The following is a 27,753-nucleotide window of genomic DNA, read 5'->3' as shown; positions in this document are numbered from 1 at the left end:
AATGCCGGGGACCCAGTTCAATCCCTGGTCAGGGAACTAGATCCTACATGCCACAACTAAGAGTTCGCATGCCGCAACTAAGGATCCCGCATGCCGCAACAAAGATTCCGCGTGCTGCAACCAAGACCTGGTGCAGCCGGATAAATAAATAAAAATAAATTAATTAATTTAAAAGAAAGGTTAATTATAAAGTGGATACACATCCCTGTGGTCCCAGTTTGCTCCTGTCCCTTCACGCCTGCCCCCAGCATCCAGCAGCCACCGAGCCCCCCCTCTCCCCCCAGGGCATCCTTCTCAACTGGACCAAGGGCTTCAAGGCCTCAGGAGCAGAAGGGAACAACATCGTGGGGCTCCTGCGAGATGCCATCAAACGGAGAGGGGTGAGTAGCACCTGCACCTGCCCCTGCCCTGGGCCCCCTCCCCCTCACCTCCTGCCGGGAAGCCAGGGAGGGCCTTCTGGGCGTCCCCCCAAGAAGGGGTCTCTGCCTTCTGCGCCTGGCTGGACTGGCCTGGAGCAGGCTGAGAACGCCCCCCAGCCCCATCACCACTGCCTCTATGCCTCTTGGCAGGACTTTGAGATGGACGTGGTGGCGATGGTGAACGACACTGTGGCCACGATGATCTCCTGCTACTATGAAGACCGTCGGTGTGAAGTAGGCATGATTGTGGGTAAGGATGCACTCCCTGCCTGACCCGGGGGCCTTGGCCACCACCAAAGATGCGGCCGAGGCTTCCCGTCTTCAGCAGGCTGCACACGGCGTCTGCGCCAGTCATGGACCCCAGAGGTGCTGGAGCCCAGGGTGGTCTTAGGGAGCAGCAGGGGTGTCCCGGAAGACAGTACACCATGTACATTGGTATTGGGTGTACCAATAAACAGGTGCTGTTTATTGGTAGGAAGCATTTCAACACTCACAAGTCACTGCCTCAGATGGTGTACCAGCTGCACGTCCACCTGGCCCATCAGGATTTAATTAAATCACCTTATCTGGTAAGTTGACCGACCTGGACAGATTTGTCCAAGTGGAAGAGGATAAACCAGAGTGGTGTCATCCCTCCCTGGACAGTCTTACCACACCCCGGGGCAGCCATCTGCCCTGCCCGAAGTGGAGGCAGGTACCAGGAAAGGAGGCAGCACTGGCCCCAGTGGCCCTTTCCCACCAACCGAGGGCCTTTCCCAGAAGTTCCCAAGGCCTTATTACAATGAGTGTTTACTGAGGAGTGTTTACTGGACACACAGGCGAGCGGGTATTTCCCTGGTTCCCAGAAAGTCAGCATTAAATGTGTTTGCTTCCACGGCCTCTTCAGGGCCAGCCCTGAGGGTTTCTGTGTTCTTAGGACCCATCTCCAATTGCATGAGCATGTCCTAAGGGGCGGGCAGCTTGCTCTCTGCCTCTCCTCTAGTTTCCCACATCTCCTCCTTCCAGTCTCACCTTTCGGATGGAAAGTTCTTTTTTTTTTAAACATCTTTATTGGAGTATAATTGCTTTACAGTGGTGTGTTAGTTTCTGCTTTATAACAAAGTGAATCAGCTATACATACACATATATCCCCATATTCCCTCCCTCTTGCATCTCCCTCCCACCCTCCCTATCCCACCCTTCTAGGTGGTCACAGAGCACCGAGCTGATCTCCCTGTGCTATGCGGCTGCTTCCCACTAGCTATCTGTTTTACGTTTGGTAGTGTATATATGTCCATGCCACTCTCTCACTTTGTCACAGCTTACCCTTCCCCCTCCCCATATCCTCAAGTCCATTCTCTAGTAAGTCTCTGTCTTTATTCCCATCTTGCCCCTAGGTTCTTCATGACCTTTTTTTCCCCTTAGATTCCATATATATTTGTTAGCATACGGTATTTGTTTTTCTCTTTCTGACTTACTTCACTCTGTATGACAGACTCTAGGTCCATCCACCTCACTACAAATGACCCAGTTTTGTTCCTTTTTATGGCTGAGTAATATTCCATTGTATATATGTGCCACATCTTCTTTATCCATTCATCTGTTGATGGACACTTAGGTTGCTTCCATGTCCTGGCTATTGTAAATAGAGCTGCAGTGAACATTGTGGTACATGACTCTTTTGGAATTATGGTTTTCTCAGGGTATATGCCCAGTAGTGGGATTGCTGGGTCATATGGTAGTTCTATTTTTAGTTTTTTAAGGAACCTCCATACTGTTCTCCATAGTGGCTGTATCCATTTACATTCCCACCAACAGTGCAAGAGTGTTCCCTTTTCTCCACACCCTCTCCAGCATTTATTGTTTGTAGATTTTTGGATGATGGCCATTCTGACCGGTGTGAGATGATATCTCATTGTAGTTTTGATTTGCATTTCTCTAATGATTAATGATGTTGAGCATTCTTTCACGTGTTTGTTGGCAATCTGTGTATCTTCTTTGGAGAAATGTCTATTTAGGTCTTCTGCCCATTTTTGGATTGGGTTGTTTGTTTTTTTGATATTGAGCTGCATGTGCTGCTTGTAAATTTTGGAGATTAATCCTTTGTCAGTTGCTTCGTTTGGAAATATTTTCTCCCATTCTGAGGGTTGTCTTTTCGTCTTGTTTATGGTTTCCTTTGCTGTGCAAAAGCTATTAAGTTTCATTAGGTCCCATTTGTTTATTTTTGTTTTTATTTCCACTTCTCTAGGAGGTGGGTCAAAAAGGATCTTGCTGTGATTTATGTCATAGAGTGTTCTGCCTATGTTTTCCTCTAAGAGTTTGATAGGAAAGTTCTTTAAGTCCACACCTAAACAGGAGCTCCAGGGGCCCTGGCAGTGCTCCCCTGGCTCTCTCTGGTTCCCCAAGACACCACCACCTGGGCTCTACAGCCGCTTGCCTCAGGCTCGCCCCATCTGGAGCAGAGATGGCAGAGTGGCGCGTGGTCGCATCTGCCCTGATGTGCTTAGAAACATGTTTATGATAATTACCAAGAGCTAAACATTGGGAGAAACCATATCAAAGTCTGGATTTCTGTGTTTTTTCCCCACAAGAACTTGGAAGGCCCGGCATCACTGGGCCCGAATTCCAGGCAGCTCCACTTCTGGTGTGAGGTTGGCATGACTGAGTTGCTGTCCCTGATGGCTTGAGGGGTGTGCAGTCACATTCAGATTGAAGCTCTGCTGTCACCAGTTTGAAACTCTCAGTTTATGAACAAAGGGCTCCATGTTTTCACTTTGCATGGGACCCTGCAAATTACAAATTCCTTAGCCAGGCCCGCCTGCAGTGGCCCATGTGCTGCTCCCAAGGGCCCACACTGTGACTTACTCACCTCTGGGTGCCCGCCTCCTCCCCACAACAGAGCCTGGGACAGAGAAGCTCAAACACATGCTTAGAAAGTGCCAGAACACAAGGGTGGTGCATAGACAAGACAAAATCATAGCATCCCATACCCATCTCTAATTGGCAAAGCACTCTGACACATGTTCTTTCCCTCATTTCTCTCAACTACCCAGGTAATAGGAGGAGTAGGTGTTACCAACCCCTCTTGGGGAAGAGGAGCCGCCCAGGGAATTGGGCTTATCTACCTGAGGTCACACAGCAAACCCAGGTCTTCCAGCTCTTGGGAGAGCTGGTTTCCTTTGCTCCAGGGGATGTAGGGAGTGCTGGGGGTGGAGGGCTCAAGGAAGCTGGAAAGACAGGGCCACACGGGGCTTCCTGCCGGGGGTGGGGGGGATGCACCCAGCAGAGGAGGCGTCCCAGGAAGCGCAGCGCCAGGTGGGGCCTGACGCTGCGGCCTCTTGCAGGCACGGGCTGCAATGCTTGCTACATGGAGGAGATGCAGAACGTGGAGCTGGTGGAAGGGGACGAGGGCCGCATGTGTGTCAACACCGAGTGGGGTGCCTTTGGGGACTCGGGCGAGCTGGACGAGTTCCTGCGAGAGTACGACCGTGTGGTGGACGAGAACTCCCTGAACCCCGGCCAGCAGCTGTAAGGACCGCCCCTCCCCCTCCCCCCACGCCGGCCCGCCCCGCTCCGGCGGCAGATGGGGCCGGCCCGCAGATAATGGGCTTGTTTTTAAACAGCTCTGGGGAAAAGCAAACTGACAATCCCTTCGTAAGCTGGCTCTTCTCTTCCTTCAGCTCGTACGCGTGTGCCCCTCTGTGAACCGGGAACAGTGAGAGATGCCAAGGATTAGTCTTTAAAAAGAGGGTCTATGGGGCCTTACCTTGCGGCCCAGTGGTTAAGACTCTTCGCTTCTACTGCAGGGGGGCGTGGGTTCCATCCCTGGTCGGATCCCACATACCGCGCAGCGTGGCCAAGCTAAGATTACAAAAAAAAAAAAAAAAAAAGGGTCTGTGGATAGATGAGCGGGAACCTCCCCGCTTCCGACAGGTGACCCCTGGCACAGGAAGGCTCTGAGACGCCCCCCCAAGCAACGTTAACTGGGTTTACCCCAGAATCCCCCAAAGTACAGCTCTGAACACGTTCACAGAATGAATCATAGTATTTGGGGGTACGCTGCGGGTTCGCGGATAGCTGGAGAGCCAGCCCTCACAGAGCTTGTCCTGAGTCAGGGCTCTCCTTTATCAGCCGCCTTATGCGGCGCGCCAGGCACGTGCTAATTCTTTCATGAACTTCCTCTCGGGCTCTCATAAACCTCTACTAGGTCGGTAGTATTCACTGTACTACAAGATGAAAATACGGAGGTTTACAGGCTCTAGCGCCACCGGGCCAACTCCGTGGATTCCAGGAGCGCAGGGACCTAGGAGCCCTAGCAAGTGAGCAGAGGCCCGCCCCAGGCTGGTCACTAGCCGCTCTAAGCCTGAGCTTCCCCAGCTGACACTGGGTGATGAGAACAGCACTTGTTCCACAGCTGTGGGAAAACCCAAGTGGGCTCAGCGCAGGGTCCTCCCTGAGGATGGTCTCAGAGGGACTGAACCGAGGCCCCACAGTAGAGCGTTCTCCCAAGGCCCCAAAGCCCCTGTTGATAAATGCGGGAACGGGCATGAACCCGGTTTTGCCAAGGCGGGGGGTGGTCACAGCGTCCCACATGGCCTCCTCGTGGCCGTGACTGGGGGTGGTGGCTGGCCTCTGCCTGCTCGTGGGGACCTCCCTGCTGGGGATGACCCGGCTGCTCTCTGTCCAGGTACGAGAAGCTCATCGGCGGCAAGTACATGGGCGAGCTGGTGCGGCTCGTGCTGCTGAAGCTTGTGGACGAGAACCTGCTCTTCCACGGGGAGGCCTCGGAGAAGCTGCGCACGCGCGGCGCCTTCGAGACACGCTTCGTGTCGCAGGTGGAGAGGTGCGCGGGCGCGCGGGGGCGCGGGTTTGGGTACAGTGGTGGCGTGCGCGGGGCGGGGTCCTGGACCCGGACCCACGGGGCGTGGGGGCGGGGCTCAGAGGGCAGGGGCGGGACCCTGGTGAGGTCAGGGGGCAGGAGCCCAGGACCGGGTAAGGTTCCAGGGTGGGGCAACGGCGGCGGGAGTAGCCTTCAGGCCCCCGGGGAACCCGCCGTCGGGCAGCTGACGGAGACCAGGCGTCCTCTCTGTGCTTTCCCACCCGCTGTGGACCTCGTCTCACTTCATCCACACAACAGCCCCGAGGCGCGGCAGTGTCACCCACGTTCGGGCGGAAACCCTGGGTTTAGAGAGAGGAGTAATGACCAGATTACCTCTGGTCCCTGGCGGAGTCAGACCCGCTCCGCTGGGAAGCCCAAGCCCCAGAAGCGCTTTGCCTGGGAGAGGTGGGCAGGGGGAGGAGAAGAAGCTGCCGCGGTGGGGATCGGGCTGGTCTGGGACCAAGCGACCCTCCCGCGACGCCCTCCTGTCCCCGCCCCGCAGTGACTCGGGCGACCGCAAGCAGATCTACAACATCCTGAGCACGCTGGGGCTGATGCCGTCGGCCACCGACTGCGACATCGTGCGCCGCGCCTGCGAGAGCGTGTCCACCCGCGCCGCGCGCATGTGCGCCGCGGGGCTGGCGGGCGTCATCAACCGCATGCGCGAGAGCCGCAGCGAGGACGTGATGCGCATCACCGTGGGCGTGGACGGCTCAGTGTACAAGCTGCACCCCAGGTGGGCCCGCTCAGCCGTCTGCACCTCCCCGCCGGGTCCAGCCTCCCTCTTGTGAGTTCGCCTCCTAAGGGCAGAGCCCGGGCATCGGTCTCCATCTATGATATGCAGGCCGAAACGGATGCTCTCCGAGGTCCCAAGGATTCTTAATCTCCTCGCTCCCCTAAGCCCACAGACTCAGGGGGAGGTTCCCCTTGGCTTAGCCCCTGCCCTGCCTTAAGGGCGTTAACTAACCGCAGCCCCGCTTGCCCGCTGCTCAGCTTCAAGGAGCGGTTCCACGCCAGCGTGCGCAGGCTGACGCCCAGCTGTGAAATCACCTTCATCGAGTCGGAGGAGGGCAGCGGCCGGGGTGCGGCCTTGATCTCCGCGGTGGCCTGTAAGAAGGCCTGCATGCTGGGCCAGTGAGAATAAAGGCTGCAAGGCAAGGAGGAGGCTGTGGCCGCTACTAGACCTGCGCTCCAGGGGACACACTTCCTACAGGTGCCCCCAACCTGGTCCAGTCAAGAGGCTTCTCCTTGTAAGGACCTTGGATGCCTCCTATCCCCGCTGTCACCCCAGGAGATGGGGAAAGCTTCTCTGGGGATGCGGTGAGGCCCTGAGCAGGCCTCTTCTCTCAGGGTCGGTTGGTAGGATAGCCCTAGGGCCCTGACTGGGTTGGGGGCTGAGATGGACAGGAATGGAGAACCCCCAAAGTACCTCGCCTTTCTTGCTGCAATCAGGGGCCCAGAAGGGAGTTATTAACTCAGGATTTTGTTGCATTTCTGCACTGCTTGCCTCTTGGAGCTTTCAGCCTGGCTCAGCCCTGGCTCTGGGAAGGGGGTGCCCTCTGGACCCTACTATGGCCTGGTTTCCCTGGGAACCCAGCCCACATAGGGAGGCAGCCCTCATGACCTGGCCAGACCTAGACCTGGGCTCCACAGGGGGCCCCGGGGAGCTGCAGATCACCCAGGCCTGGGAAATGGAAGGGACCAGCTCCATGTTGGAGGCTGTGGGTACCCCGAGGCCTGGAGATGGCAGCCTTTTCCCTCCCATCCTGCCATCCCTGAGTGGTTTCTGGTTCTGGGATGGACCCTCACAGGAGGTGCAAGAGACAGAGCCCCCAAAGCCCCTGCCCAGAGGGGCCCAGGAAGAGGAGGAGTCCCCCTACCCACAGACAGGCCTGGGAGCATCTCCGGGATCGAGTCCTCAGCTCCCACGGCGCTGGGCACTCAGAAACCCCAGCAGCACTCAGCACACCCCCAAGGGACAACCTAGGCCTCTTCTCACCAGACCTCCATGTACCACACCAACCTCTCCATGCCCAACCTGGGACTGTGTGGGGTTTTTTAATTAAAAGTTTTAAAAGTTTAGAACATGACCTTGTCCACCGTTCTTTGATCTCTGTGTATAAGACTGTGGGACAATAAACATATAGACGTGGTCACACGTACACAGACACTCTGCAGGCCTAGGCGTGTTTTGGAATTTGCCATCCTCTCCACAGAGCTATGCCAGGGAGTGTGAAGAGTGACAGACCAGGCCTTAGGAACAGGAATGGGGTGGCGTGGCGGGGTGTGGTCAGAGGTCCTGGACTTGCCCAGGCCTCTGCCCACCAGCCTGTGGGATGCGGGGTGTGGTTCTGAGGTCTCCAGGAGCTCCAAGGGAGTGTCTGGGAAGGAGGACGGCTGGTTCTTGGGACTTGTCCTGCTGCAGCTCGGTCTCAACAGGGGATCCCTTGGAGCCACTTGGGTTGTGACAGTGACTGCAGTGGGAGGCCAGGATTACAAGAAGTCACATGATTTCTGCGGTCCTTCCAATTTGGTCCTGGATGAAATGCCTATTTCAAGTTAGCCAAGCCTAGGGCCTAAGACCAGTTACTTATGAACACGTATTTGTAAGATTTTAACATACACGCACTTTTTTTTCAGGTTTTTGGATGTTATCATCCTTTTTTAATTTAACTTTTATATTGGACTATAGTTGATTTACAACGTTGTGTTAGTTTCAGGTGTACAGCAAAGTGATTCAGTTTTACATATACATATATCCACTCTTTTTCAGATTCTTTTCCCTTATAGGTTATTACAGAGTATCGAGTAGAGTTCCTTGTGCCATACAGTAGGTCCTTGTTGATTGTCTATTTTGTATATAGTAGGGTGTATTCCACTCACTTCTCAATGAGAGAAACTATCCAGCAAATCTGGAATGACTGTGTTGTTTTATTCAGAACTTAACCCCAAGTTGTGATTTTGAGTTGTCACATGCTCCTTGAGATGCTCTCTCGTTTTCTGGTATGCCTCATGTGGAATTACTTCTGATCTTTTTAGTTCTCTCGAGTCTAAATTATGCATCAGAAGTTTGTTTGAGCATCTGATGACTTCATTATCAGTAGTAATGTACTCGTGTTCCACCATTCAGCTGCAGTATTTGATCTCATTTTACCATAAATTATTTCCTAGTTGTCCTTTATGTTATGGTTCAGGGCATTGTATTGTTTGGGGTTTTTTTTTTACAATTCTCTATGGAGGTAGCTTGTATAGCCTATGAATTTCATTTCAGGAGAGTAAAAGAGGTGTTATAAAATACTTACTCGCTATACAAAAGGGACATTCGGGCTGATGGAGGAGAACCCTGCTCTCCCAGCTGGCCTCGCCGCATTCCTCACCCCAGTGGGCCCTCTCCTGTACCGGGTTCAGGGAGCAGCCAGCAGCCCACCCCTGCTCTGGGTGGTTCCCAGCCCCCCAGCCCCCCAGCCCCTGTCTGCCCCGGCCCCGCAAGGAGCCTCGAGGCTGCTGCTCTGGCACAGCGGACGGAGCCCGGGCCCCTCACTCTGTGGTTGAGCCCCACAAGAAGGGCTCGTGACCCACTTTCATGGGGATCCCAGGGGATGCTTGGGGTCCGGGCAGTGCTCCGTGCTCCAAAAGCATCACATGGAGGCTCTGTCTGGGGTCACAGCCAGCTCAGGGCTGCCTTCTGCCCCTTGGTCAGAGGGGCCAGAGGCCAGGGCCAAGCATCTTCATCCAAACCTCTGGGAATCCCCAGGGGTCTCAGGCCAGACACCATCCTCAGAACCACCAACTGCCCTCCCAAGCCCAGTGGGGGCCCCAGGCCAGCCCCCCACACCACTGCTGTCCTCTTGGCCTGAGCGGGTTCTGGGCTGGAACTGCAGGAAGGACAGTCAGGTGGAGTTACAGGGGCCCCTCGTTCAGCATGAGAGTGGTGAGATTTGCGACTCTCCTCTCAGGAGGTGTTTCACTCGGTGCTGTCAGGGTCGGTAGACACCCGGATGTCACAGGGCGGCGGGGAGGGGGGGGGCCTGAAGGTCGCCAGGAACGTGGCTGGAATCTGCTCGGGGGCCCTGTCCTCCCCCAGCCCAGGCAGAGGCTGCCAAGTTTGGGCCTATCCTCTCTTCCTGTCCTTATTTGGTGCGCCCCAGGTGATAAGGCTGAGACATAAAGGGGGCTGTGGGCCCCTCGCAGCAACGAGGCTGCTGCAGAGAGAGACGATGGTGAGTGCCAGGTCGGGGGGACTCAAGGCCAGCGGCCCCCCAGGTGCTGTCCTTTGGGCTGGGGGAGCGGAGCCAGTGACTTCTGTGCCTGTGTTGGGCCCGGAGAGATGGTCTCCAGGGACAGGAAGAGGACCCTGACCCGGGCTCTCCTGGGAATGCTCTGGGGAGGTCTGTGGCAGGGAGTCCTTGGGGAGCTGGGGAGAGGACCCCTCCGCACTGTGTTGCAGGCCAGCAGGAAGGCGGGGACCCGGGGCAAGGCTGCGGCCACCAAGCAGGCCCAGCGAGGCTCTTCCAACGTCTTTTCCATGTTTGAGCAAGCCCAGATCCAGGAGTTCAAGGAAGTGAGTGCCCTACCTCCAACAGCCTGGGACCCATCCGGACACCCTGCCCCCAGTACACCCCTCTTCTCTGTAGGTCAGTGGTCCTGGCCCCTGTCCTTGCTCCTCCCACCACCCAGGATGCCCCCACCTCCCGCCTCCCCCGGGTGGGGACTGCTCCCATCTGGAGACTGTGGCCCGCACCTCACAGGCCTTCAGCTGCATCGACCAGAATCGTGACGGCATCATCTGCAAGTCAGACCTTCGAGAGACCTACTGCCAGCTGGGTGAGGGCGCCCACCTCCCACCCGGCCCTGCCCTGCCTTGCTCGCACCAGGGTCCCGGCTCAGAGCTGCTGGGCTAGGGGGAGCCCGCTGAGAGGGGATGGGCAGGCTCTCAACAGGCAGCGCAGGGCCTGTGTTCTTCTCCCGGCTCCCCCTCCGCCCTCCTCTCACACCCCTCCCCCATCACACCCCCTCCCCCATCACACTTTCCTTCCACTTCACCTCCCCACCCAGAGCTGCCTCTCACTCTCTACCCTGGGAAGGAGGGAGGGGCAGCCCAGGCCCTACTCAGGGACACTCAAGGTCCCTGTGTCCATTTCACGTCCCGCCCCCCCAGGGAAGGTGAATGTTCCAGAAGAGGAGCTGGATGCCATGCTGCAGGAGGGGAAGGGGCCCATCAACTTCACCGTCTTCCTCACACTATTTGGAGAGAAGCTCAACGGTGAGCCTGGGGCAGCTCTGGATCCCCCTGGCCAGGCAGCGAGCTTGAACCCCACCTGGACCCGGCCTGAATCCCACCCAGACCCCTTCCATACCGTACCTGGCCCTTGCCCACCCAGAGGTTGTAGGGCCCACCTCTGCATTCCAGACCCATGAGCACTGATCACCCCACGTCTCGGGGTTGGGAAATATGCCCTCAGCTTCCAGTCCCAAATCCCCAGTCCTGGTCTCCCTGCCAGGCTCACCCATCTCAGAAGGACAGCTGATCCCGGCGCCTCTGAGCCCCGAAGGGCACTTTCTGTCGGAACACCCTCTCGCTTCTCTGGGACTGGAGGACTCCCCCTGCACCCTGGGTTCCTCCTGGGTGGGACTGGGAGGACGGCAGTGAGGCTGCTTACCTGGCCCCCTTGGCCTCCCAGGGACAGACCCCGAGGAAGCCATCCTGAGCGCCTTCCGCCTGTTTGATCCCAGTGGCAAGGGCGTGGTAAACAGGGACGAGTAAGTGCGAGCAGCAGGGCGAGTGCCGGGGGCACCATGCTGGACGGAAGCAGGGAGGGGGGTGTCCCCTTGTGAGGGTGGCCACTTGAGCCAGGGGAGCCTCCATTTTCCCCTCCCGGATCGGCCGACCCTGCCAGGCCCTCCCCACTGCTCCCCCCCTCCTCCAGGTTCAAGCAGCTTCTCCTGACCCAGGCAGACAAGTTCTCTCTGGCCGAGGTGAAGATTCCGGCTCCTTCAACACCCCTCCGGGCCCCTTCGCAGGGCCCCCACCCCACAGGGCCCTGGGGAGGTCTCGGTGACCCGCTGCCCTCGTGGGCTTAGAGCCCAGCTTTCCGGAGGAGGTGCCATCTCTCTTGGGATCTGGAGGGTGAAGGACATGGAATCAGAAAGGGAGGAGGGTGCAGGCTGGGCCAGCTGTGTGTGCAGAGGCCCAGGCGTGAGAGTGCGGTGCACCTCAGGATCTGGAAGAGGTTTCCTACACTGGGGAGGGGGAGGGGGAGGGGGGGCGGGCCCTGTGGCCAGGGTGGGCCCTGTGACCCACGGCACCCTTTGCTCCTGCCCCAGCCTCTGGCTGAAAACGCTAAGGGGCAGCGTACAGCCCCAGGGGCGGGGCGAAGGGTCGCAGGCCTCCCCTGGGTCACAGGCACCGGCCCCCAGGATGCCCGGGCTGGGCGGCGTCTGACCAGTGCCTCCCCAGGTGGAGCAGATGTTCGCCCTGACGCCTATGGACCTGGCTGGGAACATCGACTACAAGTCCCTGTGCTACATCATCACCCATGGGGACGAGAAGGAGGAGTGAGCCCGAGGCGCTAGCGGCTGGGACTCAGGGCCGGCCTGTGGGGACACCTCAATAAACGCTATTTCCGAATTAGACCTGCAGTGGTGGCCTGTGTGTGACAGATGGGGTGGGGCGCCACAGGGACCACTGTAAGAACCAGCCCGGCCCTCACCGGGCCCCTCCGTTCACCCCACACCGTCCTGTGACATATGAACCGTGATGTGCCTGGCTTACAGATGAGGACGCCGAGGTCTGCGAGGGTGCCCAGGTCCACTCCTCTAGGAGAGGAAACCCAGAGCTTTATGCCCGTCTCCACCAGGCCCGGATCGAGCCACGCGATGGGCCTTTGCTCAGCAAGCATCTGCCAATGGCCCAGGGACTCTGCCCTCCTGGGACCCCATCTCTGCACACGGGCTCAGGTGGGCCTCTCTGCACGCGCGTGTGGTGTGCTGGGCCCTGTGTGAAAGGCACTGAGGGACCCATTTGAAAACACAACAGGTGAGGTGCCTTGTCACCAAAGGAGGGGCTGGAGTACACGCAGACTTCCAAAGGAAATACTCCGGAATTGGCCTCATGCCTCGGGGGTGAAAGGATCAGGCTGCCAGAGAGAGGGAGAGGGTGTCTCTGGAGGGCATTGTTAGTGTCCCATTCCCCACCTCACATACAGAAACCAGGAGCTGGGGGGCACCCAGCCTCATCCTGGGAATGGGAGGGGGGGAGCAGGGCAACCTCCAGAGCACCCACGGCAGGGAGGGGCAGGGAAGAGGCAGTGGGGAGAGAGACAGCTTGAACTTGGGCAAGACCCAGAACACAGGAAATCCTTCTCTGGACAGGAACCAGGAACGCTGAGTGAGAGCTCTCTGCCTCCCCTCCTCCCCTCCCTCCAGGCCCTGCTGCAATCCCCCAGCTGGGGAGGTGGGAGGAGGTGAGGGAGAAAGGAGGAACTGACCACATTCCCTCCAGAAGGCAAGCAAGAGGAAAGGCATTTCACCCGAGAGGTGTTCAGTTTGGATGTTTACCTGGGACTTGGCAATTTTAATTACTACATTGAGAATTGAGATTTAAAGTTATCATGGCGCTTTCTATTACTTATTCGTGATCACAAACATCATGGCACTGCCTGAGTCTTCATCCAGAGAGCAGGCAGCCTCCCCGACTCTGCCCCCTACCCCCCGCAGCATGCTTGCCGGGAAGATGGGTGAACAAGATCAAGCAGGTGTTGGGAATTCCCTGGCAGTCCAGTGTTTAGGACTTGGTGCTTTCACTGCTGGGGCCTGGGTTCAATCCTGGTCAGGAAACAGATTCTGCAAGCCTCACAGCACACACACACACACACACACACAGCAAAAACAAAGGTCAAGCATCAAGCAGGTGTTATGATTCTAGCTCATGAGTTCTGCTGTTCAACAAACTGATTTCAAGAAGTAAAGGATGGGGCTTCCCTGGAGGCACGGTGGTTAGGAATCCACCTGCCAATGCAGGGGACACGGGTTCGAGCCCTGGTCCAGGAAGATCCCACATGCCACGAAGCCTGCACGCCTAGAGCCCATGTTCCACAACAAGAGAGGCCACCACAATGAGAAGCCTGCACACCACAAGGAAGAGTAGCCCCTGCTCGCCGCAACTCAAGAAAGCCTGGCGCAGCAACAAAGACCCAATGCAGTCCAAAATAAATAAATAAAATAAATCATGATAACTGTAGAAAAATGACTGAAAGAAAGCTCCAAATATTAAAAAAATAAAGTTCAAAAATTAATTAATTAAAAAAAAGGTAAGGGATGATTTTATAATTCAAGCCTCTTCAAGGAAAAGTTGTGAAAGACTCTGAAACAGACCAAAAAGATCATGTGTGTGGGAACAAAGAACAAAAAGCGTCGTTCGCCACCAAATTCTACAAGTCACAGCCCACTGCAGTCGCCCACCATCCGGATAGAAGACAGGAGGAAGCATTCTGTGCTTTGGATAACCGGCCCCTAGATAGTTAGATGCATTTCTCAGGAAGGATTCCAATAACCCCAGATTCCTGCATCTTCCCATACATTGAAAGGCACTAGAATCATTAACTTGAGATGTCTGTTCTTTGTGACTAGGAATAATCATTTACCAAGATGTATGCTTGACTACCTGTATTTCCTAGCCAAAAAAATCGTATATAAACTGGCTTCTCCCCTTCCTCTTCAGAGCAGTTCCTCGGAGCTCGCGGAGCAGCTGTCTCTCAGGCTAGAGTCCTCAGTAAGACACGCAGGAGGGCCTTGAGCCAGGGCCGGCCCGCTGTGCTGCTGAGTCCCTTGGGCTTTGAGTGGTGCAAGCAGAGATGGCTGTAAAGGCAAATGCAAATTTAAAATGAGAAAAAGTTAATACTCGCTGATGCAAAGAAAGTAAACACTCTCCTCCCCTTCCTTAGAGCATTTCCTTTAGAAAACTTGTAAGTTCTTTCCCTTCTTTTTCTTCTGTGTGTGTGTAAATCTGTTTAAAAGCTAAATCAGCCTCTTGCCAGTTTGACAACGCTGGACCGTCTCCCAAGAACCTGGGGGCATCTCTCTGGAGAGAGGTTGCACCCCCCTCGCCCAGATGCCCTGTGCGGTAGGAGCCTGATTTCCATGGCCTGGCTTGCAAGCCTGCTTCCAGTTGCAAAGAAATGAGAAGTTTGCTTTTCCTCCAGATAAAGGCAGTTAGCAAACGCAGGTGGCCCCCTCAGTCCCAGTGGGGCAGGGCGGGGTGGGCGGCCGGTGAGCTGTGTGACAGACAGTGCTGCCAGGCCTCTCAGGACTGGTTTCTGTTTCTCTTGAGGACGAGGACAGATGGGCTGAACTGGCATGAAAGGGGCGAGACTACTTCCTGCTCTGCCATCTCTGTGATGAGCACAGAGTCCTGGCTTCGTGCTTATTCAGTAACGCGTCTGTCTTCTTGTGACTTTGGTGGAGAGGTTTTCTGGGTTGGCAGGAGATGTTTTTTGAATTATCACCCCAGCTTCGCCTGAAGCTCCATCCCACCGGAGCCTCAGCCTCGCTGGAGGGGGTGGGCAGTGGGGGATGGGAGGGTGGGGACCGAGTGGCCTCACCGGGCTGGCCAGGGTGGATCCAGGCCCCAGTTCACTGTGTTTTCTAATTTTATCCTGAGACTGTGCAGCCCCCAGCCCGGGCCCCAGTCCCTGCCCAGCCTCCACCCCATCTCAGACGCAGGGCTCACATTCTTTCTTCAGCCATTTTGACACCACTGATAAAGTTAGAGACAGCCTCTTTTATCAGTTCTGCCCTGGCATGAGAAACCTGTGATAAGTCTGCTTCTCCAGAAGATGTGGCCTGTCCGGAGAATTAGCTGACAGGGTCTGATGGCTGTCACTGTCCCCATAGCCCACCTCACCCACCCTCTGGCCCAGGCCCTCTCCCAGCAGGCTGAGAGGTCCAGTCCCCCAGTTTGGGTGACTTGAGTGGATCCGAGAGATCTCAGTGTTGGTGCTTTGCTCTGATTTCACTGCAGCAAGGATGCAGTTACGCTGGAGAGACTAGTAAATAATAGATCTACATACACTTGCCTCTTCTTTGCAGTGAGCCGTCTAGACTCTTCTGGTCTGAAAGGCCAGGAATGTGGAGATGCAGAGGGAGGCACCGTGCTGGGGGAGGCCTTCTCCGCAGCAAAGGAGCAGGCCTGGGAGTCGGGGCCACACTCACCGTGTAGGTGAGTGACCTTGAACGACCCCTGCTCCCTCTCTGGGACTCGGTTTCCTCATCTGTGAAGGAGAGGCAGGTCTGGATGTGAACAGCACCTGATGCTTGTTGAGCACGCCTGTACCAGGCACAGTGGAGGTACCTTCCAGGGCCACACGTGGCAGACTCCTCATTGCCAGTCTCTAGCCCCAGAGTAAAGTCTACACTTCTCAGCCTCCTTGCCGGTAGGTGTGACCCAGTGGGTATCAGTTTTGCCCTTAAGAGACAGATGTGTGCCCTTCTTTACCTCCTTTCCTGGCATACGACCCCCAGGGCTGTTGGGGGGGCGTGAGCTGGACCCAGCTGGGTCCCTGACACTTGGGGGCACCACACGACACCTAGACCTCCTGTCCACAAGAAGAGAAATAAAATTCTATGTGATTGGGCTTCCCTGGTGGCGCAGTGGTTAAGAGTCCACCTGCTAATTCAGGGGACACGGGTTCGAGCCCTGGTCTGGGAAGATCCCACATGCCGTGGAGCAACTGGGGCCCTGAGCCACAACTATGAACCTGCGCTTCTGGAGCCTGTGCTCCGCAACAAGAGAGGCCGCGATAGTGAGAGGCCCGTGCACTGCGATGAAGAGTGGCCCCCACTAGCCACAACTAGAGAAAGCCCTCGCACAGAAACGAAGACCCAACACAGCCAAAAATAAATAAATTTATTTTTAAAAAAAAAGAAAAAAAAAGAACATGTTTGGGTGACTTCCCTGGTGGTCCAGTGGTCAGGACTTTGTGCTTCTAATGCAGGGGGTGTGGGTTTGATCCCTTGTTGAGGAACTAGGATCCCGCATGCCACACAGTGCTGCCAAAGAACAAATAAACAAAAAAACATGTTTCGTTTCACGTTCAGAAAATCCAAAGTGGGGAAAACAAATTAGGGGTTCCTTTTCTAAAATAAAATAAGAAGTTAGCAATTGCTGGTCCTGGTTCAGTAGCTAAGTGGTATCCGGGTTGGCATCTTTGCCGGACACTACCAGGCACTGTATTCACTACAGAAAGAACGGGGAAAGGCAGTAGGCTGTGCCCCTCCTTCTTATCACAAAACCAGATTTCTCAGAAACCCAACCTTCCCCCCCCTGCCCCCATCCCTGCCAGACTTCCCCTATGTCTCTGCCAGATCTGATCTCATCATCACCCTTGGCTGCCAGGGAGGCTGGGAAAGTCAACACTTAAGCCTTTCCGTCCTTGCAGACAGCCAGGGGAAGAGAGTTAGGGAAGGATGTTCCGCCCATGGGAGCACACCCACTTGTCCACAGCCCCCCCTTTCCCAGCCACCATCATTCCTACGATGACTGTTGCCTCCGGGTCTGTCCCACACCCCCTCACCTGCCCCAACTGCGTGCCTGACACAGGCCTGCCAGTAGCCGACCTCAGTGGAAAGGCTGCCCAGCTTCATGTCTGAGCAGGAGTATCAGGCGGGGGTGTTCCAATTCCAGACCCCGGCTCCCTGGCTGTGTGACCCTGTGCAACTATGACTCTTTCTGTAAAACGGAGGTCATAGTACCTGCCTCACAGGGCTATGGTAAGACTCAGTAAGATAATGCTCCTGAGACGTTTAGCACATTACATGCCCCGCCCCACCCCCACCCCCGAAAAGTGCTCATCTATTCATTCAACAAATACAGGCTGAACTGGGAGTCTCCATGTGTCAGGCACTGTGGTAAGTGAACTAGACTAGCTTCCCGCACATCCTCTGAGGGCAGACTTATCCAGTCTAATTGGATGTTTGACAAATGTCTGAACGGCAGGGACAAAAGTGAAGTAATGGGTAATTAGATGGGCAGTTCAGCTGACCTGCATACGCAGAGGGCCAGCACACGTACAATGTCAGGGCTGAGTCACGCTGCCTCAGAGTGAATCCTAGTCGTTACTCACTAGCCGTGTGACCTCTCAGTGCCTCAGTTTCCTCATCTTCAAAGGGTTATTGGAGGATTAGCTGAATTTGTATGTGTCAAGAATTTAGAACAGTGTCAGGTCCATAGCAAGGGCTTTTATGTATTATCCATAACTATTATCTACTTTGTTGCGGAGACAAGACTGGGACTTGGGAAACAGATGCAGAGTGAACCAGCAGAACAGCATGTGCTAAAGAGACTGAATCCCGGCGCTGGTGGGAGTGGAGAGGAAGCGTCATGGGGAAGAGCCACTCGGGCTCGCTTAGGAATTCCAAGCGATGTGGATTGGTGGAGATGTGGAAAAGAGCCCGCACGAAGTGCGGGACGGCATGAGAAATCCTTGCTGGGTAGGGAGGAGTGTGGATGACATAGAGGCAGTGAGGGCAACAGAGACCAGGGAGTTTTGGGTGGAGGCTGACAGGGCTGTTGGCCCCGTGCGGAGGGCCTCAGACAGCCAGTCTGCTTCCCTGACCCTAACTCTAAGCCCTCCCCCGCTGTCCTGGATCCCAGTGCCCGGCCCTGTCCTCGGACCTGCGGCAGAGTAATCGCTCCCCTTAGGCGGTGCAACATCGTCCTCAGCCCTCCCACCGTCCACCGCAGAGGCGGGCACCCAGCGGGGTCCTGGAGTGGCGCAAGGGGCGCCAACTCTCGGGAAGGCGCAGCGACCTCAGGGTCAGGCCTCCGGTAAGGGCCGGGTCGGGGCGTCACGGCGCACACGCGTGCACACTGGTCCCTAAGCTGCAACCCCGCCCCGCGTTTCCCTTGGAATCGGGGGCGTGACCCCGCGCACGCGCAGAGCTCAGGGGCGGGGCGCGCGTCAATGGACGGGGCGGGGCGCGGCTGTGGGCGAGCCCTGGGGGGGTGATTAGCATGGTGGAGCGCGCTATCATTGGCGGGATGCAGCATGGGCGGGGCGAGGCTCGCGGAGTGGCGGGAGGCGGGGCGCGGCGGCGGGCGGTCCTCGCGATGATGAGCATGGTGGAACACGCGGTGATTGGCGGGATGCCTCTGTGGGCGGGGCAAGGCGCGCGGATTGGCGGGAGATGGCGCGCGGCTGTGGGCGGGGCCGCGGCGTGCGGCGAGGTGAGTGGGGTCTCGCTTTCCCGGGCCGCGTGCATGCTTGGGGGGTGCTGGCTCTTTTGGTGTCCTCGCGTGGGGGCGGGTTAACAGGTATCTCGCGAGGGAGGGCTGAGCAGGCTCTCTGCTGTATCCCGCAAGACGGCCCCAGGGTGGGGGCCGGGGACGTGGCCTGGGGATTCAGGCCGCGAGGCTCCTTCGAGACTGCGGCCAGAGCGCTGCCCCCGCTCTGCACTTTGGGGGCAGAAAGTTGATTCAGATACCGTCCCAGCCCAGAGCTGTTCTATAGGGACAGAATTCAAGCCACCTAATAGTTGTGCTAAAAAGGCGGGAGGAAGAAATCGGTTTTAGTGCCACGTCTTTTTTAACCCATTCCATGCAAACTATTATCATCCCTGTACGCATGTAAAGAAATGACTGAGCTGCTCCACGCACTGATCTTGGAACCTGCTGTGGATTTGACGCCTACAGTACGTCTCAGTGGGGCTCCGGGCTGCTTCTGGAAAGTGGGCTCAGGTGCTGATACCTCTGCTTTCCTGGAGCTTTTATTCTAGTCAGAGGAGGCAGACAATAAACTTAAAATGTATTGTTTGTTGGAAGGTAAATGCCATGGAAAACAATAAACATTGGAGGAGCAGAAGTGCCAGGGGAGGGTTGCAGGTGGAGAAGGTGAGGTTTGAGCAGACCTGAGGGACCTGAGGGAGAAGAGTAGGTCTCCTGGTGGGGGGACAGGAGGGCAGGACCAGTGGGTCAGATCTCATAGGCCACTGTAGGGACTTGGGGTTTTCTTCCGTGAAATGGGGAACCTTTGGAGGGTTTCGAGCAGAGAAGTGACTGATTTATGTTTTGTTTTATTTATATTTTTAATCATAGCCTAATTATTTTATGGTAGGCTTGTGTAATAATAAGGCTGGCCTCATGCCTTGAGATGGGGCAGGTGCCAGGGAGCTGGATGGAGGCAGATGAGGAATTCCATTTGGGGCATGGAATTTGAGACCTTGATCATTGTCCAGGTGGAGGTGTGGAGCAGGCAGTGGACACTTGAGATGGGTTTGGAGAGCTCCAGGTGGGAGAAGCATTTCCTAGCTTTCCTCATCTCCCTTTTTGCAGGTTACAGGGGACACTGGTATCCAACATAGTCGAGTTCCAGGTGCTGTTCTGGCCGAAGTCTGGTGTGCACTACAAGTCTCCCCCACCCTCAGTGCCCTGTGGGTGCGGTGGAGCCACACTAGGGACGCGGCTGCTGTGGAGGTTGCAGGGATTGCAGGACTGCGTTTGTGTCCTTTCAGGGACCACCTCCTCCCTGTCCCGGCCACAGCCGTCTGGACACATCAAGCACGGATATGTTTTCTGAGCAGGCTGCCCAGAGGGCCCACACTCTGCTGTCCCCACCATCAGCCAGCAACGCTACCTTTGCCCGGCTGCCCGTGGTGACTTACACCAACTCCTCGCAGCCCTTCCGGCTGGGGGAGCGCAACTTTAGCCGGCAGTATGCCCACATTTATGCCACCCGCCTCATCCAGATGAGGCCCTTCCTGGTGAACCGGGCCCAGCAGCGCTGGGGTAAGTAATGAATTCGGGGAAGTGCTTCTGGGTTTGTTGGGCACGGATCTCCAGACCCTTGGGGGCGTCTGTCTTTCCTAATCAAGTGGCCTGGGCAGTGCAGGCCTTTTTCTTTTTTCCCCCCATTTCTTCCTTGGTGATCTTTCCTGCTTTAAGTTATTCTTGATGAAGCAGGACCCCCACCACCCCAACTTTTGGGTGATGCCCCATCACCCCATTGTTACTGTTTATAAGAGTGGCTTTCTGGGACTTCCCTTTTGGTCCAGTGGTTCAGACTCCTTGCTTCCAATGCAGGGGGCATGGGTTCGATCCCTGGTTGGGGAACTGCGATCCCACATGCCTCATGGTGCAGCCAAAAAAAAAAAAAAAAAAATTACAAAAAAAAAAAAGGGTAGCTTTCCATGTAGTTTTCAATTCATCTGTTATGTCTTTAAACTGAAATTTTTTTTTTTCCATTTTTTTTTAAGTTTATTTATTTATTTTTTTAATTAGTTTCTGCTTTATAACAAAGTGAATCAGTCATACATATACATCTGTTCCCACATCCCTTCCCTCATGCATCTCCCTCCCTCCCACCCTCCCCATCCCACCCCTCCAGGCGGTCACAAAGCACCGAGCTGATCTCCCTGTGCTCTGCGGCTGCTTCCCACTATCTATCTACCTTACGTTTGGTAGTGTATACACGTCCATGCCTCTCTTTCGCCTTGTCACAGCCCACCCTTCCCCCTCCCCATATCCTCAAGTCCATTCTCAAGTAGGTCTGCGTCTTCATTCCCGTTTTGCCCCTAGGTTCTTCATGACATTTTTTTTTTAAATTCCGTATATATGTGTTAGCATACGGTATTTGTCTTTCTCTTTCTGACTAACTTCACTCTGTATGACAGACTCTAGGTCTATCCACCTCATTACAAATAGCTCAGTTTCGTTTCTTTTTATGGCTGAGTAATATTCCATTGTATATATGTGCCACATCTTCTTTATCCATTCATCCGATGATGGACACTTAGGTTGTTTCCAGCTCCGGGCTATTGTGAATAGAGCTGCAATGAACATTTTGGTACATGTCTCTTTTTGAATTATGGTTTTCTCAGGGTATATGCCCAGTAGTGGGATTGCTGGGTCATATGGTAGTTCTATTTGTAGTTTTTTAAGGAACCTCCATACCGTTCTCCATAGTGGCTGTACCAATTCACATTCCCACCAGCAGTGCAAGAGTGTTCCCTTTTCTCCACACCCTCTCCAGCATTTATTGTTTCTAGATTTCTTTTTTTTTTTTTAATTAGTTTCTGCTTTATAACAAAGTGAATCAGTCATACATATACATCTGTTCCCACATCCCTTCCCTCATGCATCTCCCTCCCTCCCACCCTCCCCATCCCACCCCTCCAGGCGGTCACAAAGCACCGAGCTGATCTCCCTGTGCTCTGCGGCTGCTTCCCACTATCTATCTACCTTACGTTTGGTAGTGTATATATGTCCATGCCTCTCTTTCGCTTTGTCACAGCTTACCCTTCCCCCTCCCCATATCCTCAAGTCCATTCTCAAGTAGGTCTGTGTCTTTATTCTCGTTTTGCCCCTAGGTTCTTCATGACATTTTTTTTTAAATTCCGTATATATGTTAAACTGAAATTTTGTGGGTGAGACCGTGTCTTATTCATTTTTATTGCCCCCCCACCCCCACCCCACCCCCCGCCACCCAGCACCAGGCTTGCTGGGTTTCAGCCCAGGTTGCACATTGGAACCCCCGGGAAAGCTTTGGGAAGCACTGGCTCCCAGGCCTGTCCCATCCCACCAGGTCAGCTGGATTGACTCTGGTTTTATTATAGGCAGCCAGGAGAACACTTGACCAGATCTCCTAGCTGCATCGTCATATTACAGATGTTTTCTGTTTTCTTTACTGCAGGCAAAACTGTTATTCACCTTTTCTCTGTCACATAACAAGGGTCTCCTTCCTCTGGCTCCCAATGCCTTTCCCTCACTTTCCTTGAAGTCCTCGAGGACACCCTCCCCGAGCCTAAGGTCAATGTCATCTTTTAGATTCTTTACAGCAGCATCTGCTGTGGTACCAGGTTTCTCTTCTCCTTTTTTTAATTAATTTTTATTGGAGTACAGTTGCTTTACAATGTTGTGTTAGTTTCTACTGTACAGCAAAGTGAATCAGTTACACGTATATACACATCCCCGCCAGGTTTCTCTTCTAACAAAGCTGCCCAGTGACAGAAAGCAGCCATTTTATTCTGTTCACAGAGTGGGGCCCACGATGAATGGGGCCTTGGCTGGGTGATTGACAGTAGGCAGCATCGTTCACTCACCACGTGGCTTCTCTGCATGGCCAGGCTTCCTCCCCAGAGCTCAGTCCATCTCAGAATTCACCTCTCTCCACTCACAAGTTTCCTGAACACCTCAAGCCCTTTCTTACCTTTGGCTCTCCCTGCGCCTGGCACGCTCTGTCCCCGGGCTTCCATCACAACCTCAACCGAAACATCCTGTGCTTCGAGAGGCCGCCTGGGCCAGCAGGGCCTTCTCCGCATCTACTGCCTTCACTCCTGTCTGTTCGCAGCACTTGTCCCAGCGGCAGATCCCGCCTTTCCTGCTCTTGCCCCTCCGTCTGCGCCGGAAGCTCAGTGAGGTCAAGGATGGGCCTTCAGGTTCACTCTCAGTGCTGGCGCCTGGCCTGGCGCCCACACTCCGCCGGATGGACAGACGTCCCGCCCTCAGCACAGGGCTGTGTGGTTCTACCTGGTGTTCAGACATGCACACTGGATCTCAGCTGGGTAGCCTTGGGCATGTTCCTTAATCTCTCTGTGCCTCAGTTTCCTCAGCCAGGTGGTGGGGTAATAATATCTGCAATGGCGTGTTGTTGGGGGTGGAAGGATTCCAAGCGCAGGGCTTGGCACGGCCACCTGTGGCTGAATGAGGGCTCGGTGGACATTGTGGCTTTGGCCTCTGTTGTCTCTGTTGGCGTCTGGCATTTCTATCCAGTGCCGGCACCCTCCTTATCTTATTTTGAAGTACTCCCCTTCGCTCCCCGGGGCGTGGATCTGTGGGATGTTCTTGGTTATTCCGGGGCAGGAGGGACACGTGCTGGAGTCACCGGGCTAAGGAACGGGCTGGTCCCGAGTCTACATTATCCCATCACCTCCTGTTAGCGTTTTCTCCAGGCTTGGGGTCTGTACTAACAAACCCTCAGGCCTTCTGAGATGTGGTTCCTCCCTCCTGCCCACCCGAGTGACCGCTGCATACCGCCCCTCTCCCATGCCTGTCTTCCTGCCCGTCCCTAACGCTTCCTGTGTGTTGTTCTCTGGGATCCCAGGGCCTCTGATGACTCCACAGGGAGCAGAATGGGGCGGGTGGGGATATGAAGTTTGAATTTGGGGTATCTCTGTTTTCAGATGACGAGGCATTTGTGGGGCGGATGAAAGAATCCAAACTCTCAAAAGAAACTGTCATATTGTCAGGGCAGGGCTGTGTTGAGACTTGGCATACCTCTTTCTAAGGATCAGCGTTATAATTTAGGTATAAGTGAAGAAACGCTGCATTAGCTTCCCATGGCCATTGTAACAACAAAGCCACAAACTGAGTGCCTTCAAACAACAGAAGTCTATTGTCTCCCAGTTCTGGAGGCCAGGGCTCCGAAATGCAGGTGTCAGCAGTGCCGCCTTCCCTCCAGTCCTTCCTTGCCCCTTCCAGCTTCTGGTGGCTGCCCCGGCACTGCCGGGCCCGCGGCTGCATCCCTCCTGTCTCTGCCCCGTCTTCACGTCGCCTCCTCTGCATGTCTGTCTCTCTTGTGAGGACACTTGACATCCAGAGCCCAGGCACATTCAGAGTCCCTCTGTTCCCCTGGGGCCAAGTGATCCTTTAGGTCTAAGGGGTCCTTGCATTTGACGCTCTCTCCCTCCTCGTGGAGGCCAGGGCCCCAGGGCCGCAGAGCTCCGTGGCCGTGAGGGGGTGGAGGGGGCTCGTCCCTGAGCTCACACCCCTTGTGCCGCAGGCAATGGAGTCCTAATTAAGAAGCTGGGTGAGCTGCAGCCTGGGGAGAAGTGCTGTGTGGTAGGGACCCTCTTCAAGGCCATGCTGCTCCAGCCCTCCATCCTGCGGGAGGTCAGCGAAGAGGTGAGGCCCACACGGGCTGCCCCCAGAATACTTCCCCGGGGGTACTGATGGGGCCACCTTCCTTGCATCCTGGGAATCAGGGCTGGGCCCCTGCCCATGGGGGAGGGGGCTGCAGGGCCATCTCACTGACGTGGCACCAACTGATGTGGCACCGGAGCCAGAGTGGGCTCTGGCCCCATGACCACTCCCATCTTTGGATTCCAGCACAACCTGCTCCCCCAGCCTCCTCGGAGCAAATACATCCACGCAGACGATGAATTGATCTTGGAAGATGAATTGCAGCGTATCAAACTGGCGGGCACCATCGACGTGGCAAAGCTGGTCACAGGTGGGGAGGGGGAGTGGGTGGCCCGCACCTCTGGGTGCTGGCGAACAGCTGCATTATTCTTGCAGCCATGGGTTTGGGTTCAGGCGGTGGGTGGGACCCAGGTAGGGGTCAGTTCTTCCCACCTCCGCCCGAAGGCACTTGACTCCAGGAAGCAGATACCCAGTCCTGAGTCCTCAGTGAGAATTCACCAGCAGAGGAGAGCTGCTGGTTTTGTCACTTGGGTGCCTGGAAGGGGGTGGTAGCCCCTCGGGCCCCCCTCCTGGGCCTGACCCTGCTGCTCCCCAGGGACAGTCCTGGCCGTGCTGGGCTCTGCAGGAGACGACGGGAAGTTCCTGGTGGAGGACCACTGCTTTGCAGGGCTTGCTCCCCAGAAGCCCACACGCCCCCTCGACACGGACAGGTGAGGAAAAGGGGCCCGGGCACGGTCAGTGGTCCGGGGGAGTCACATTCGCTGGCCCCTGCTCCCCTGTGATGGTGACAGAGCCCCACCAGGGGCTCCACACAGCCTTCCCAGCACCCACGAAGACCCCGACTTCTCCGGCAGGTTTGTGCTGCTGGTGTCCGGCCTGGGCCTGGGTGGAGGCGGGGGCGAGAGCCTGCTGGGCACCCAGCTGCTGGTGGATGTGGTGACGGGGCAACTTGGGGATGAAGGAGAGCAGTGCAGCGCTGCCCGCGTCTCCCGGGTCATCCTCGCCGGAAACCTCCTGAGCCACAACACCCAGAGCAGAGATTCCATCAATAAGGTATGGCACCCACCTGCCTGCATTCAAGCCCCTTCTTCCCCACGGAGCGTCGGGCACGGGGTCTCGCAGGTCTAGTGACCCGGGAATCTCCTGTGCCTGGGGGCCCGGCCTTGTCCTCAGGCCCTGCTTTCTGAGGGCGGTGGTGGGGGCCGGAGGCCCAGAGCTCTTACTGTCCCCCTGCGGGTGGGGCTCTGCTCTGCTCTCAGCCCTCCTGGCGGGGGCTCTGGGTATCACTCTGATCTAAGCCTCCCTCGGGGCCTGAGAGCCTATGTATGGGCTTCTACTCCCAGGCCAAGTACTTAACCAAGAAAACCCAGGCAGCCAGCGTGGAGGCTGTCAAGATGCTGGACGAGATCCTCCTGCAGCTGAGCGTGAGTGAGCTGGGGGCAGGCCAGTGCTCGGGATCGGGGTCTCTGGCACTGCAGTTGGGCACTGGAAGGTGGGCTGGGGAAGGTGGGCTCCAGCGGGGTGCGTATGGAGGGAGCTGGGCCCTGCGAGCTCCCCTGCCCCTGTGCCCTCCAGGCCTCCGTGCCCGTGGACGTGATGCCAGGCGAATTTGACCCAACAAACTACACGCTCCCCCAGCAGCCCCTGCACCCCTGCATGTTCCCACTGGCCACTGCCTACTCCACGCTCCAGCTGGTCACCAACCCCTACCAGGCCACCATCGACGGAGTCAGGTAGCCACACTCCAGGCTGACCCCTGGCCTTCTGCCTCGGTGGCACCAGGAGGGGAGGGTTGGGCCCACCTGGAGTCGGGCTCGGGACTCCCTGTGCGGGTGCCCGGTGAGCTCTGGGCCGGCAGCCGTGGGAGGAGTGCAGACGGTGTCCCTCCGAGTGGGGTCAGCCGAGCCCTGCCTTGCAGATTCCTGGGGACGTCGGGACAGAACGTGAGTGACATCTTCCGGTACAGCAGCATGGAGGACCACTTGGAGATCCTGGAGTGGACCCTGCAAGCCCGTCACATCAGCCCTACAGCCCCTGACACCCTAGGTACTGGGACTCAGACACGTGGCGTGGAGCAAAGGGCCGGGGAAGGCCAAAGGGGCTCCTGTCATGCTCGGAGGGTTCCCAGCCTGGATTTGCACCCACCAGCCTAGCCATGACCTGTCTAAGGAAAGGCCCCAAAGCTTGACGTTTGTTTTGGGAGCTACTCTGGAATCTTACGTCTATTCGTGGCCAAGGCCCCGCTTAGGGCTGAAGGCCATGGGAGCATATTGGGAGCTAGGGCCGGTCAGAGCACTGCACCCTGGCCCGGTGCCCACCCAGGAGGGCGAAGGCGGCAGCAGCAGAGCATACTGCCCTGCCTCTGGGGCCACGTGGCAACGGGTTGTGACAGCTGCAGGGCTGCTACAGAGTCACGTGTGGGAGATGGCACCCCGCGTCCCACACAGGACAGCCCTACCCCAGATGTGTCGGTGTCCCCGTGCTGCGGCTGCGAAGCCCCACTCTCAGCTGTAGGTCCTCCTTCTCCAGGTTGTTACCCTTTCTATAACACCGACCCGTTCATCTTTCTGGAATGCCCTCACGTCTACTTTTGTGGCAACACCCTCAGCTTTGGCTCCAAAATCATCCGAGGTAAGTTTTGTCTTCTGGGGGTCCCAGGCCTGGGCTGACGCGAGTGACACGCTCTCAGCTGGGGCCAAGGCTCACAGGGAAAGCCTGTGTTGGAGTGTCCAGGCGCCCATGGGTGGACAGCCCAGGCTCTGCAGGGACTGAAACTGTCCCTGCCAGAGCTCATTCTGGTCAGTGTGGCTTTAGCCTTGGACCTTTATGGTGTCCTTGGCCCTTTTCGTTTCTGGTCTCAAGGAGCTTCTGTGGTCCACGCGCCCATGGTGCTGATGGGGGGGGGGGCTCCTGTTCACTTCTGGTGACTTCCCTTTGAGACAGGCCTCACCCAGAACCTAAGGTGCACTCCCACGTGGCTTCTGTGCAGGCCCCGAGGACCAGACAGTGTTGCTGGTGGCTGTTCCGGACTTCAGCACCACACAGACTGCCTGCCTTGTGAACCTGCGCAGCCTGGTATGCCAGCCCATCAGCTTCTCAGGCTTCGGGGCAGAGGAGGAGGACCTGGGAGGCCTGGATCTGGGCCCCTGACTCACAAAGGCGGCCTTGTCCAGAGAGGCCCCGGCTATTCCTTCCCTGTGGCGTCAGCACCATGGTAGCTTTTCCTTTGTAAATAAAGCCTGAGTGTTTACTGGTGTTGAGCTGGGCAGACCCGGTGGCGGCCAGGGCACTCCTGTGCAGGGAGCCTCCCTCCTCCTCCCCTCTCCCAGCTGGTCAGGATGGCAAGCGGTCAGTGACACATCTGCCGTGAGCTTGGTTTATTGGTGTGGCCGGAGCAGATGGTGGAGAAGTCTGCCACCCCTCACCCCCCCGGGCTCGCTCAAGCTGTCCCACCCCGGCCCTGCAGCAGAGCAGCCGGTGGAGCAGACACCTGACACAGACCCTGGCTCCCAGGTCTCCGTCACTTCATGCCCCCTCCTGGCAGGGTCCACACCGGGGGTCTTTCC

At 56.3% G+C, this 27,753-nt stretch overlaps 3 protein-coding genes across 11 annotated transcripts in view; all 3 read left to right on the top strand.

The window, feature by feature from the left end:
* The window catches only part of GCK (glucokinase), a 55,226-nt gene extending 47,625 nt beyond the window's left edge, over positions 1 to 7,601 (top strand). The window contains exons 6-11 of one of the 3 annotated variants that reach the window (XM_081244263.1): positions 285 to 380; positions 570 to 669; positions 3,743 to 3,926; positions 5,086 to 5,241; positions 5,780 to 6,013; positions 6,271 to 7,594. In XM_081244263.1, coding sequence (XP_081100389.1) covers positions 285 to 380; positions 570 to 669; positions 3,743 to 3,926; positions 5,086 to 5,241; positions 5,780 to 6,013; positions 6,271 to 6,415 — 915 coding nt within the window. In that variant the 3' untranslated portion in view covers positions 6,416 to 7,594. Of the gene's footprint in view, positions 1 to 284; positions 381 to 569; positions 670 to 907; positions 989 to 3,742; positions 3,927 to 5,085; positions 5,242 to 5,779; positions 6,014 to 6,270 lie in introns of those variants that run through there. The other 2 variants (XM_081244264.1, XM_081244265.1) reach the window with 2 other exon arrangements.
* Positions 7,602 to 9,309: 1,708 nt separating this feature from the next.
* MYL7 (myosin light chain 7) lies at positions 9,310 to 12,025 on the top strand. Of its 2 annotated transcripts, XM_081244620.1 has the most exons (6): positions 9,310 to 9,838; positions 10,026 to 10,101; positions 10,436 to 10,540; positions 10,959 to 11,037; positions 11,205 to 11,253; positions 11,735 to 12,025. In XM_081244620.1, exons 1-6 carry the CDS (start codon positions 9,605 to 9,607, stop codon positions 11,834 to 11,836), a joined length of 645 nt encoding a protein of 214 aa, XP_081100746.1. In that variant the 5' UTR covers positions 9,310 to 9,604; the 3' UTR covers positions 11,837 to 12,025. The 2 variants fall into 2 exon arrangements, with proteins under 2 accessions (XP_081100746.1, XP_081100747.1); XM_081244621.1 differs by lacking the exon at positions 11,205 to 11,253 and having other exon boundaries at positions 9,912 to 10,101; positions 11,735 to 11,854.
* Positions 12,026 to 18,458: 6,433 nt separating this feature from the next.
* On the top strand, positions 18,459 to 27,737 carry POLD2 (DNA polymerase delta 2, accessory subunit). 6 transcript variants are annotated; one of them, XM_081244261.1, is made up of 11 exons: positions 18,459 to 18,499; positions 19,783 to 20,056; positions 24,048 to 24,169; positions 24,374 to 24,497; positions 24,783 to 24,897; positions 25,042 to 25,240; positions 25,531 to 25,611; positions 25,763 to 25,920; positions 26,106 to 26,233; positions 26,717 to 26,818; positions 27,131 to 27,737. In XM_081244261.1, the coding sequence occupies exons 2-11, from the start codon at positions 19,837 to 19,839 to the stop codon at positions 27,403 to 27,405; spliced, it is 1,524 nt and encodes a 507-aa protein (XP_081100387.1). In that variant the 5' UTR covers positions 18,459 to 18,499; positions 19,783 to 19,836; the 3' UTR covers positions 27,406 to 27,737. The 6 variants fall into 6 exon arrangements, with proteins under 6 accessions (XP_081100387.1, XP_081100386.1, XP_081100383.1 ...); XM_081244260.1 differs by having other exon boundaries at positions 18,481 to 18,499; positions 19,604 to 20,056; XM_081244257.1 differs by lacking the exon at positions 18,459 to 18,499 and adding an exon at positions 18,644 to 18,963.
* The last annotated feature ends 16 nt before the right edge of the window (positions 27,738 to 27,753 follow it).

This window comes from Mesoplodon bidens, assembly GCF_964165515.1.
Source record: "Mesoplodon bidens genome assembly, chromosome: 9".
In the NCBI taxonomy this organism is placed as follows: Eukaryota; Metazoa; Chordata; class Mammalia; order Artiodactyla; family Ziphiidae; genus Mesoplodon; species Mesoplodon bidens.
This window is presented reverse-complemented; position numbering and strand designations above follow the sequence as displayed.

Coding starts and splice junctions, on each gene's coding strand:
- POLD2 (XM_081244257.1), top strand. CDS start 18,907: ATGACTGAGCTGCTCCACGCACTGATCTTGGAACCTGCTGTGGATTTG. Junction 18,964..19,782: donor CTGTGGATTTGACGCCTACA/GTACGTCTCAGT, acceptor GTGTCCTTTCAG/GGACCACCTCCTCCCTGTCC. Junction 26,234..26,716: donor TACAGCCCCTGACACCCTAG/GTACTGGGACTC, acceptor CTCCTTCTCCAG/GTTGTTACCCTTTCTATAAC.
- MYL7 (XM_081244620.1), top strand. CDS start 9,605: ATGGTCTCCAGGGACAGGAAGAGGACCCTGACCCGGGCTCTCCTGGGA. Junction 9,839..10,025: donor AGATCCAGGAGTTCAAGGAA/GTGAGTGCCCTA, acceptor CGCACCTCACAG/GCCTTCAGCTGCATCGACCA. Junction 10,541..10,958: donor ATTTGGAGAGAAGCTCAACG/GTGAGCCTGGGG, acceptor TTGGCCTCCCAG/GGACAGACCCCGAGGAAGCC.